Consider the following 11,856-nt stretch of genomic DNA (forward strand, 5'->3'; position numbering starts at 1 on the left):
TTCGATCTGTTCAGCATTGCAAGTGTGGCGGTAGCTAATTATTTCAGTATGCATGCCCTTCGTTTCATAACATTTGAATGCTTCATATTTTGAGCGTCAGTATATGGATATATACACATTGTAGTCCATCACCGATCAATGTTTGTCTATAACAACAAGATATACATTCAGCTATTCGTACACTATACACCGATTTTAATATCGTCCTATCTACTATCGTTTCTTAATTCATGGCATCGTCATCTTTCTTCGGTTCTTCAGGACTTCTCCTAGGCTTAACGCGGATCAAATGACTGTCCTCTCTCGAGCTTGCTGGCGATTTGCCCGACGAACTTCCATATCTCCAAAGCCATTGTATCCATGAATTCCCCTCCTTGGCTGGTCGTGCTGAAGGCTCTCGTGTCTCGGCTAAAACAGTCGGCGCGAAAGGCAATAAATGGGCGCTTTGGGGGGAATCGTATGCCTGAGTATCTAGGGCAGGTTCATTTTCAGGTGCCTGCCTAGGTTGAGTTTCTTGCCTGTCGAGGGGTTTCACGGTGTCAGCAGTTTCTGATGTCTAACTACTTCAAAAAAAAAAAAAATGCCATTTCCGAAGGCCGTCTGGGGAGAGGTAAGGCTAACTGACCGCTGATCTGTTCTCTTCTCGGTTTGCAATTGTTGGAAAGCTGGTTGGAAAGTGTAATATCCTGTTGCAGGCAATTAGCCAGGAATACCGGCTGAAATATTGCTGAAGGACAATTGCGTGCCTGTGAAAACACCGACTCCGATGGCTACTGTTGCCGGGACGAGACCTCGCATTCCACTCATGGCTGATTGCTTGTTTGAGGGACGATTGTGACCCAAAGGCGTCTTCTCTGCAGCTAACAGGGGATCCGCATTTGCGCGAGGCAAAAACATGAGGTCACACTTCCACTTAACGCGGGCTCGTTCCCGAATCGCCCGCCGCCGGCTGCCCCACAAAACGCGTCGCCTCTGGTTATCAGCATCAAGTCAACACAGCACCATTCCACTCTCGTGGTTCTACCAGGTTTACGACGCACCCGAATATGGCACTGGGATATCAATCCTGACCGCTTAAAGACATGGGCTGCAATTATCACGAATCCAAATGGAAACATGGCGGGCTAGTGGGTTCGTCCCGGATTCAGACGATGTCTTTACCAGCCAAGGCTCCGGGACCGTGCCTGCAAATGACGCACACGCAGAAAAATTCATCGATCAGGCGCGATTAGAGGATGACCGGCTGGAATTCGAGACAAATCAGAGCTTTGAAGATAGAGAACAATATTATGATGGGATCGGACAGGCACAACTGCGACGCTCGGTCGAGTTTGGCTCGGAAAGTGAGGAGCTTGGTGAGAAGACCCAACGTCCAAGTCTTGTCAATGCAGAAGAGCCTACTTTTTCCTTCGATATAAGGCCAGTCAAAAAAGACAGCCGGCACCGTTGTGTGGGAGATAACTTAAATTCTTCGGCGGACGAACTCCAAGTCTTCGAACATCCTCGTCTCAATCCAAGCCTAGTTCATACGCCGAAGAAGCTTGCTCCACGACTTGATTTCATCTTACAAGATGACGACAGCCTTTCCTCGCTTTCCTCCCCTCCATCGGCTATATCCACCCCTGGGCCTTCGCAGGGAAACTCTCAGGGGTCATCGTCACCAACAAATCAATTTTCGGAGGACGAACTGCAATTCTTCAAACATCCTCGTCTTAATCCAAGTCTAGTTCATACGCCGAAGAAGCTAGCTCCACAACTTGATTTCATCTTACAAGATGACGACAGCCTTTCCTCACTTTCCTCCCCCCCATCGACAATATCCACCCCTAGGTCTTCGCAGAGAAAATCCCAAAAGTCGTCGTCACCGACAAATCAGTTCTCGATTACACTATCTCCACCCGGCCAGCCTCGTACGGAACAATCTAATACTGGGAATACTAATGTTCTTGCCAATGAGCCTAGAATATTAAATGCTTCGGAGGATCTTCATTCCTCGCTAGGTATCCCAGACGACATTCTGCGAGAACTCTCTCAACCCACGCGGAGATCTTTACGGCAACGAAATCCTATACAACTGCATCCATATTTAGTGGAAGATGTGAAATACCGTGGCCTCCTCAAGGGTGCTGGTATCCAACCAGTACAAATAGCAGTTGTGAACTCTAATCCTTCTCAACCACAGAATGACAGCCAGGAGTTCACTATAGACTCCGTTGAACCTCCTAACAGCTCTCCAGCCGATTTCATGTTCCCACCATCACCACTACCAGATTCTAACAGGTCACCTCGGTCAGACGAGCAGAACCAAAGACCTCTCTCGCTCTCGCAAAACGCCTTGAAAGATAATCATTTAGAGTCATACGTCTCAAAAAGAAGAAAGATGTCGCACATCAAGGGATCAAAAACCCATGCCCCAAAGCAGATATCAGTAGAGGTTGTCATTGACAACACAAAACGGCTGGAAGACCTAGAAATGGCAAGTATAGATGCACCTACATCCCCGCCTGGTTCAAGGGGTTTGTCTGCCGGCGGTATCGTCCACCCTGTTGGATTCCAATTTCCTCAGGGCTTCGACCCGCCGCTCTCTATGTTAACGCCAGTGCCTGCAATACAGACTGATCTAAATGATGAAGTGGAAGTTGATACGCCTGTTGAAGTGCTAGACGAGGCACCCATTCCAGAAGCTGGCAGCACCTCTGGAGACAATACGCAGTGGGTGGTAGATGATCAAATGAAGAGAGTGCAACGTCGGATTAAGGGCATCCTACCGGCTTCGTGGTTACGCTTAGACTTCAAACAAAACAGTGATAAACCTACTAAGGGCTTTCTTAAGAAGCAACAAGAACCCCAAGCATCTCAAGCGGGACCAGCCAAAGGCGTTGCAAGAAAGATAACGAGGACGAAAAGCGAGGCTATCGACTCTTCGCTACAAAAAAGTCACCATGAGATCTCGGTTGATTCGTCCAGTTCGGGAGACGAATTTGTGCGACAAGGTTATGCAGAAGAGGCCCCTACCGATTTGGTTGGCTTTGATGATTATTCTTTCAATAATATATACGACGAAATGGATTATGACATCCCTGAAGACAATCACATCGATGACATATTTCCACCTGTGCCCAAGTCACCTTCCAAGTCAAAGAAATCCCGCTCAAACAATCTCAAGACGTACAGTGCAAGGAGAAAGAACCAATTCAGTCGAATAGCTCTACAGCAGCGTATAAGAACTGAAGCGGCCTTACCACGACACCCTCAGCCGAAACGGAAGGCGCAGGCACCTATATTGGGCGTACTCGATGCCCCTGACGTAGCCGAGTGTCCCAGAAAAGAGCAACCTCATTTTCTGAGAATTGCGGCTAGACAAGCACGGTCAAGACTAGATCAGGGCAGGTCAAACCCACACCACAAGGTTATCAAACTAGTCAGCCGAGAGGACACGGAAGATACGAACAAGGTGCTACAAGCATGGAAAAGTGGCATCATAAAAAAATCGAGACTGCCGGTTCCCAAGATTCAAAAGTCAGTAGTACGCAGGCCCCGTGTTGGTATCTTAAAAATAAAAAGACACAATACCAAGGATCATCAACGTTCCTCTGCTGGAGTTAATCAACCCACTATCCCAGCAAGCTCACGAGAGTTGGCAGAGTCAGGCTCAAATTTCAATCGTGAAACTCCTGCGCTCCCAGTGGTTTCGCCAGTTCATAACCGCTCTGACAATACAGTTAGTGCAAAGACTAGTTATCCTGGGGGCAAATGGGTTTTCCCTCGGGAATTTGGGATTTCATCTTCAACCAGGAATTTGTCGAGAATGGCGGAATTCGAGAGCAGTTCACAGGCCGGCAATTCAAATATCCCGTTCGGCACTCCATTGGCTGCTTTGAAACCAAAATATCGTTATCCCCAGAGCCGAAATAACTTTGGGCAAGGTCCCGCCTTAAATCGCTTTCTGACAGCTACTCCATCAACTAAGCCAAGTCCTGCTGAGGATACTAGACAAATTCGACTCCTATCTAGAAATCGAAACGAGAAAAGAGAGAGAATACCTAGGAAACGAACTCCGACTCGTTTTGAAATGGAGAATATCGATAATGGACCTAATATTTATATTATCTCCGAGTCACGGAGTGATTCTGCGGTGTCTTCCGATGGATTCAAAACTTCTAGCGTTTTGGGGGAACTAGAGAACTACAACACACTCCCCGTGGATTTTAATATCACCCCTCTTCGAGCGGGGACATATTTTCACGATTCGACGTTCCTCCGCAATGATTTTGCGCGTACTTTGAGTATCGGACACCGAGATTTGAATCAAAACGCAGGCATTGCTCCGATCCACCTTAAAAATCAAACATTTCGCTGGGGGGCGTGGAATGACACAGTATCAACTGAGCTAGGCTATGTTTTCGAGGTAATGATGCAAACCAGCATAGTGCAAGACTCAAAGTCCGAGCCTTTGTTGACAATGCATACCGAATTGCAAACCTTTGAGTCCGTCATCCGATATGTCACTGATAAGCTCTTCTTCATTGATTCTTTTGATCGAATAGCCTTTGTGGATCGCGCAATATACCTTTCGTCCAAGTTAAGGAATTATGTTCAGGTGGCCTTGCCTCTTAAAGACGACGTACAAAAGCGATGTTTAAAATTAGCAAGCCTGAATATAGTATTTGCTAATCAAATCCGGCAGATCGCTGATCATAGTTTGGTCAGTCGTTCGAATTTAGAGAACACCTTGAATCTAGTCAAAGACCTCAGTCAACAAATTCTTTTCCTCGTGCTCGATAAAGCTGGAATCGTGGAAATTCTTCAGCTATACAAGGACAGCAAATCCACAGAGCGTCGCGATGCGGGAGTACGTGGTAATTTTACTTCGGTGGAAGGCTATGTTCTCGTATTCCAGATCTTAAAGTCATCCGATATGTTTAAGCAATGGTTTCAAGAAATTATACTGTCGGTCACTGAGATAATGCACTTTCCGCAAGATGTTCACTCCCTGGAAAACACATGGAGAGCGATATTTACTATACTCCCACTCAATGAAATTGATATATTTGGAATTGGAAGACCTGGATCCCGCTTTCATGGCAAACATGATAATTGGCCAGTGGTGCAAAGGCTGGTAGGCAACGTTCTAAGCGCTTATGATCCAGATTCAAAATTTCCAGCCTCTTACATTAATTACTGCTGTCTCCTCTTTCACCGATGTTTTGCTTTGATGACATCTTGGGGCTGGCGTGACTGTAAGCCCATCCTGGATACGTTATTCGATTTCTTTACGAAGCATATGATGTACAACCTCAAGAGTGAGGAAACTTTTGGTTCGCCGTCCTTTCTCGATCATCTTGAGAGCAACCCCTCTTTGGATGTTCAGCCGGGTGATTCATGCTTCCACATATTTCTCAAGATCCTGGGCTGTGGCCTTAAATATCTGTCCGGAATATATGACAACAAAAAGATATCTAACATTTCCTGGCGCTTTTTACCGAACCATGGCCGCGCGTACCCAAAAGAAAAGCCCCTTCGCTACGACGACCTAGATGCGCTTCGGAACCACCATGATCTCCTATGTACCCTTTACTGGGCACTTCCAGATGACTACAGGCCCCGCCTCGAAACTCTACGAGGTCTAGTAGATCCGGCGACTTCGCATTTAGAAACCTGCAATTTGAGTATCAATTCATGGAGACGACTTTGCTTGTTTAAATTATCTACAGGCGAAGATATCTCTGGCTTGGAACCATTTGCTAACTGGTACGAGCATTTTGCATCAGAATTGGTGCAACAGCATGTACTCGCACGAACGGAAGCGGAAGAACAGGCAAATGGCCAAGTTCTTTTTTCGAAGGAGCTTGTAGAATTGACGATTGCTCAAAATCAAGGTCAAATTGAGTCATTGCTATGCTTCACACTTACGGCAATGAATGCATCGATTAAGTCAGCAATTTCACTGAAACATGCCAACTCTCTGATAACTGGTGTGCCTTTTGGGAGATTTTTGAGTTTATTCAATCCAGCACAGCCTAGAATCGATAGAGTGATTAAAGATACTCTCCAGCTTATCGTCACATTTATTGATAAAGATCCGGCTCTTGGCACTACATTGGTGGGCTCTGTTGCGAACGATGACAGCCGAGAGTACGGAGACTGGTCGGCTACTGAGGAAATCTACGATATGCAGAAACATAATGACGTAGTTTCGTATCTGAAAGACGTGGTTCAGCCTCATATTTTGCAACTCATCTCGAATTGCTTTGGAGATGATCGATGTCCTGAGGATACCCTGCTCCTGAAAGTAACTGAATGCTGGTCTTGTCTGGCTTGTGTGCTTGTTCGGCATCGTTTGCATTCTTGGGATAGCTATCTCAATCGATATGGCAAGCACTCTTGGACAGCTCTTCGAACAACCCCACAGACACAAAGATTTATGCCTCAGTTCTTAGCGAGCTGCATAGCCAAAGATCGCAGCTTTTATACCGAGTGCAGAATGAAAATACTTGTGATGTGGATGTCGTGTCTAGTGGAGAGAACGTCGTTGCTTAAACATCAAAATTACCTTACTGAAACAGTGGTGAATGCGAATAAGACCTCACCATTATTTCAAAATCTTCCTTTCGCCCGCGACATAAAGGATGATTGCTACCGTGTTCCACTTTCCGACTTCACAAATAGGCGCATAACACTGATATCTACCCTTCTATGGAATATGCGTGAACATTTGCACAATCTGGAAGACTCCGATCAAGAGTTAAAAAATGCACAGGAGGAGTATAGAGAGCTTATAATAGCACTTATGACATCAATGAAAGAAAAGTACCAGGAGCTTGAGCGGCTGGATAAATCCGCCCAAGGGCAATACGTCGAATTTGTGCATCGTATCGTTGGTCTTATGCAGCAACATAGCCAAACGATGTGTCCAATTGACAAATTCTTCATGGATCCGATATCCTTCCCACAACCAGTGAACGATCCTACCTATATTGTAGATCGTTTGAAGGGTTACGGATTCGGTTTGAGGCTTTCCCCTGAAAAGTGGGCTAAGCAATTGATAATGTTTGTGCAAAGTGTTTCGGAAAAGACAGCAGTGGACGGTCAGCAAGATCGTCTTGTTGACCAACTTTGCACATGCACTGCTGAGACTTACGAAGCGGGCAGTGCTGAAAAACCTTCGCTTCGCTCATTTCTTCTGCAATGTGTCTTTCCTGCTTACATCGAATGTTCGTTACGCAAAGCGGCATGGATCTTTGCATGGCCAATACTAAAGGCAATATCGCGAATTTTCGATGATTTGGTTTATGAGATGGATGCGAATGATTCGAGCTGTATCTTGTCCGTCAACGGCATGGTTGAAGCGATTTTTCAGTCAATCTACGATTCAATGAGCCTTATCGTTGACCATCCAGGATTGGTTGAAGAACCATATGTGCTTGTTACTCTGCAGTGCTATGTTGATGTAATAACCTCGTCGCTTCCAATCATTGACTATATGAAACGGACCTCGGTCGTAAATATCCGGATTATCGCACTAGTCAAAATGCTGCACAAACATATACTCTTCGCAGTTACGACACTCATCGACCCCTCTATGGCAGTGGATCCAAATGCTGAAGATGCTTTATTGGAAGCTCCGTCAAGCGAAAGCTTGTGTTCAGCATTTTTTGTGAACTCTCTCTCGTTTGCCGCTGAAGAATTTCAAACTTGGCTCAACACAAAGTGGTCTATAAATGAGGGAAAGATCTTCTTCCGTCAAGGTGACCTGTTGAAAGAGCTAAATATCGGCATTGTCACGTCAAGCGAAGTTGGTCATATCGAGTGTGCCACAACAGCATTATTTGATACAATTGAGATTTTTCTAGCTCGGATAAAGTTACTAGATTTGCTTGATGGAATTGATAGTAACCAAATATGATTTAAAGGATCAAGAATCAACGGTTACAACAGTATTGAGATTAACATTATTCTTGGTTATTTTAAATGAAAAGCTTTCTTATAATATGATAAGTATTGATAGATGAGATGATGCATGGCATATGGCGTTTTTGGAAGGGGCGCAAGTTGATGTTGGCATTTATGCATGAGTATGATAAACTACTAAATTCAAGGATGTTGCTTCTACTGTTCACTGTCTTCATTTTGTTGGTTTTTGGGAAATCTTGATTAATCATATTTTCAAATTATTGTAGTATGAAACATCTACCAGATTGACAACATGAGATGGTTCCTTAAGTTCCCATTTTCTACAGTATTTTTCTGATTTTCTCTTCCAAAGTCACAGTACACCTAAGAAAGCGCCATCGGGTGGTTTAGATTAACTCCTTGGGCCTCCTTTTATGAGAGTATAAGTAGCTTCACTCGTTTAAATTCAACGTGTCGCCCTTAGCATACAAGCCACATTCCTAGGATGAAATACTAACCATATAGCGGGTGGTCTGTAGGCGTATACGGGTCGATTCTTATCCCAATCTGTTCAGGCATCGAACTACTAAACTTGACAAAATTCGCCTCCTCATTAACACACTTGAACTCAAAGGCAAGTTTTTCATCGCATTGTTTGGCGTGGTTGTAAGTCTTGTATAGTATCGCACCGCTAGATCCAGCGAAATGACTGGGTGCACAGATGCAGATTTCTTGCTGTGTGCCAGCTTTTATCAAGTCGGGTAGGACGCTGCAAATTGTGCCGCTTCGAATTTTGGTGTCGACATCGTGGAGGTCAGTGTCAAGATAATTGTTTATAGTGAGTATGGTTCGGTACGCAAGAGGCATCTTCCACTGTACTCAAAAAAGGGAATACCTCTGTTAATATCCGTATGAAAATGAAGATAACGTTGGAAAAAACGTGATAATTGTATTTTAGTTAAATTATGAAATCATCTTCACTGCAGATACATCCAACAGAGTAGCAGTGGCGCTCTTGATACGTATGACATCAGCGATATTTTCCAGCAGCGACAATCCTGTACGTAAAACGCAAAACCGCAAATGGCTCACTGAATGCTACGTATATAACTGCCCAGGTAAAGTTACTCTAGTTGCTATATTGAAGTTCTTACTCTTTCAATATTGTAGATTTTCTAATTAAAGTTGAATAGTTAGATTTAGAAGTGAAATTTAGGAATCGGAATAATCAAAGCCTCTCGGTTTCACACCTTCCTCCACGAAATCTGGCTTTGATATAGTATACGATGCTGTAACATGAGTCATTACCTTGACACATCTCTTCGTAAGAGTCATAGAAAATATCTTCAAGGCACTCACCGTATAATGGTCGGTCGTTTGGGGCAAATGGTTGAATGTGGACATTAAAAGTATCCTCCTTTGTACATGCCATTTCAACTTGATTATCTTCATTATTGTTACATATAAACTGAAAGGCGACGCGCTCGTCAGTCCCGCCAGCTTGAGCGAGGTAACTCAAGGTTCCTTCAGATCCGTGGATTTCTGTAATGACAAATCATTATTACTGCCTCTTAGGTATAGGACGGGACACGAAGAGAGTTACCGTTTTCGATATCTGTTCCATCTATCATTATTTCTTGTGTACTTCCACAGGAAATAAGCCGCGGAATATTTTGGGATGTTGAGCCCTTAGCTATGGAGAGTTGGCCGTCCCGAAGATCCGTTTTAAGGTTGTTGGTAACGGAGACAATAGTATTATAGGCTGTAGGCATTTCAGTAGATAGGCTAGGTCTCAATATATAACAATATTGACTTCATAAAAATTGCTGGTGTAATAAAATTTTGGGCAAATGAGACGGATCTTGGTCCAATACGACCTGCTTCATATAAGCGGAAGAATTTCCAATATTTGAAGTAGCAACCAACATGAAATTCGATAATCAGTTTTCATGGGGCTTTTGAGCAGTAGCTCTAGTTTGATGAATGACATATTTGCCATACGCTAAATGATGCGAGCGTTGTGTAATCGGTAGGAACTTGAGCCCGGCGGTTAAACTACGTATGTGTTATTTTTCATGCTTTAAATAGTGGCCAAGAACGTAATTCAATGTCGAATAACGATTCATTTCCCTAAAATTTCAATGATATTGCCTTTCTAATTGATTTCTCATTACAGAAACCCATTTTCTCATTGAACATATTTTCGATCCACTAACAAACATGCCCAGTGGGAGTCTGCATAGATAGAATTTATTCTTTTTGATAGATTTGTTCATTCCTCAATCAACCAGTGTACATGGAGGAAATCAAAGCCTGATTTTGCGGTCGTCTCCTGATTTAGTTGCTCGCTCATATAATTCTACCGTAGAATCGTGTTGAGAATGAGTTTATCCATCAACATTTGAAGCGATTTTGTCTGTTTAAAGTTGACGGAATTAACCTTAAATCGTAAACGCCAGTAGTAGAGCTAAATATATTGAATTACTCGAATGCATATCATTCGATTGAATTTTTATAATTGTTGTTGATCACTGCTATTTAGACATCCGCATCCTTGAAATCGCCAATCTTGAATAATTTCCTCGCGTTATCTTTTCCAATCTTCCTATAATCGATGTCATTCAACTCTAAATTTTTATCAAACCAGACACACGCATCCGCGAAATTTTCAAAGGGGTAATCAATCGAGAACAAGATACGATCCGCGCCGACCTCATTGATACAAAATTGCAGTGTTGGTGTCGAGAAATTCCCACTCGTTGTAATCCAAATATTTCGGGCAAAATACTCGCGAATGGTCTTTTTGCATGTCTCTTTCAAGCCCAAAGGTTTCTTGACATCCTCAAACCAGTGGTTTATGCGCCAAAGGTCAAATGGAAGATGTTCACCCAGGTGCCCGATAACAATTTGCAGATTTGGATGGCGATCAAAGACGCCATTTGTGACCATTCCCAAAAGATGGAGGCTGACTCCTTGAGCAAAGCTCAATGGCGGGCCAATCAGCCATTTTCTTTTGGCCCAAAGCTTTTCGTGGATGGTACCGGTAGGATTACGAGGATGAAGATAGAAGGGGACATCAAGTTCGGTTACGGTCGACCAAAAGACATCCCACTCAGGCCCGTCATAAAATATCATATCGTCACCATCTGGCCCAGCACGCTGGGTGTCGTTGACCAATGCACCTTTGAAGCCGTATTGGGTGACAGTTCGGCGCAACTCATCAGCCGCCTCCTTGGGATCATGCATTGAAAGTGTGCTTATAAACTAATTAGCGTTTTCCTATAATTTAACTCCAGGAACAAGGGATCGTACGCAAAAGCTCCAAAGCGATCGGGATGCTGCCTAACAATTGGTGCAATATAGTCGTTTATCTCTGTAGCCAGTGCTTGTGCTTCTTTCGGATCCCATATATCCTGTACACCCGGTGCAGTATACGACAGGATGGTGTATCCAACCCCATGCTCATCCATATATTTGATACGTTGGTTAGTGATGTCGGTGATTTCGGCGGCGTGTTTTTCTGGATCGATAGCAAACAAAGAAGCCCACCATCTTGTCCGCTCCTGAAAACGTGGCAGGGCGAATGCCTCTTCTAGGGCAACTTTTCCCAACATATTGACTTACTTCTCTTCAGTGAACGAGACAAGTTTCCACAACATGAATTACGACACGGATAACAGTCAAAATGGGAGAAAGGGGCTTTTTTATACGCCGCCATCATGTTCCCTGGTTTAATAACCGGCCGCCTGAGTCGTGAGGGGGGGCCTGCTGAGGTGGGTGAGGGCATCCCTAAGAACCGGGCCGGGACCACGGCTAAAGCACCACAGTTACACAATAGTACCTAGAGTATTCTTATCCGACGATAGCCGGGCCCTTATCGTAAGGCCTCCTCCGCACCCCGGATAATGCACCTCGCCCTCCACCATGTTCTTTCTTCTCTTCGTCCACACCCCCGAAAATTAT

The 11,856-nt window shown here is 44.2% G+C and overlaps 5 protein-coding genes across 5 annotated transcripts; 1 reads left to right on the forward strand and 4 right to left on the reverse strand.

Moving 5' to 3' along the window:
* Window positions 1-62: 62 nt before the first annotated feature.
* BGW36DRAFT_377603 (uncharacterized protein) lies at window positions 63-881 on the reverse strand. Its single transcript, XM_046216012.1, has 2 exons — window positions 747-881; window positions 63-686 (listed from the first exon to the last, which is right to left on the reverse strand). Exons 1-2 carry the CDS (start codon window positions 805-807, stop codon window positions 532-534), a joined length of 216 nt encoding a protein of 71 aa, XP_046073723.1. The 5' UTR covers window positions 808-881; the 3' UTR covers window positions 63-531.
* Window positions 882-1,978: 1,097 nt separating this feature from the next.
* Window positions 1,979-7,906, forward strand: BGW36DRAFT_293451 (Mus7/MMS22 family-domain-containing protein; the record flags this gene model as incomplete). The annotated part of the gene is made up of 1 exon (XM_046210999.1): window positions 1,979-7,906. A coding segment is annotated over one exon (5,928 nt), but the record flags the coding sequence as incomplete, so codon positions are not given.
* Window positions 7,907-8,406: 500 nt separating this feature from the next.
* Window positions 8,407-8,760, reverse strand: BGW36DRAFT_358762 (uncharacterized protein; the record flags this gene model as incomplete). The annotated part of the gene is made up of 1 exon (XM_046214000.1): window positions 8,407-8,760. One exon carries the CDS (start codon window positions 8,758-8,760, stop codon window positions 8,407-8,409), a length of 354 nt encoding a protein of 117 aa, XP_046073725.1.
* Window positions 8,761-9,105: 345 nt separating this feature from the next.
* BGW36DRAFT_358763 (uncharacterized protein) lies at window positions 9,106-9,665 on the reverse strand (the record flags this gene model as incomplete). The annotated part of the gene is given in 3 exon segments (XM_046214001.1): window positions 9,106-9,182; window positions 9,202-9,435; window positions 9,497-9,665. 3 exon segments carry the CDS (start codon window positions 9,663-9,665, stop codon window positions 9,106-9,108), a joined length of 480 nt encoding a protein of 159 aa, XP_046073726.1.
* A 766-nt stretch (window positions 9,666-10,431) lies between these two features.
* Window positions 10,432-11,507, reverse strand: BGW36DRAFT_426932 (amidohydrolase family protein; the record flags this gene model as incomplete). The annotated part of the gene is made up of 2 exons (XM_046220335.1): window positions 10,432-11,149; window positions 11,206-11,507. The coding sequence occupies 2 exons, from the start codon at window positions 11,505-11,507 to the stop codon at window positions 10,432-10,434; spliced, it is 1,020 nt and encodes a 339-aa protein (XP_046073727.1).
* Between the last annotated feature and the right edge of the window lie 349 nt (window positions 11,508-11,856).

Source organism: Talaromyces proteolyticus (genome assembly GCF_021365285.1).
Source record: "Talaromyces proteolyticus strain PMI_201 chromosome Unknown BGW36scaffold_5, whole genome shotgun sequence".
NCBI lineage: Eukaryota > Fungi > Ascomycota > Eurotiomycetes > Eurotiales > Trichocomaceae > Talaromyces > Talaromyces proteolyticus.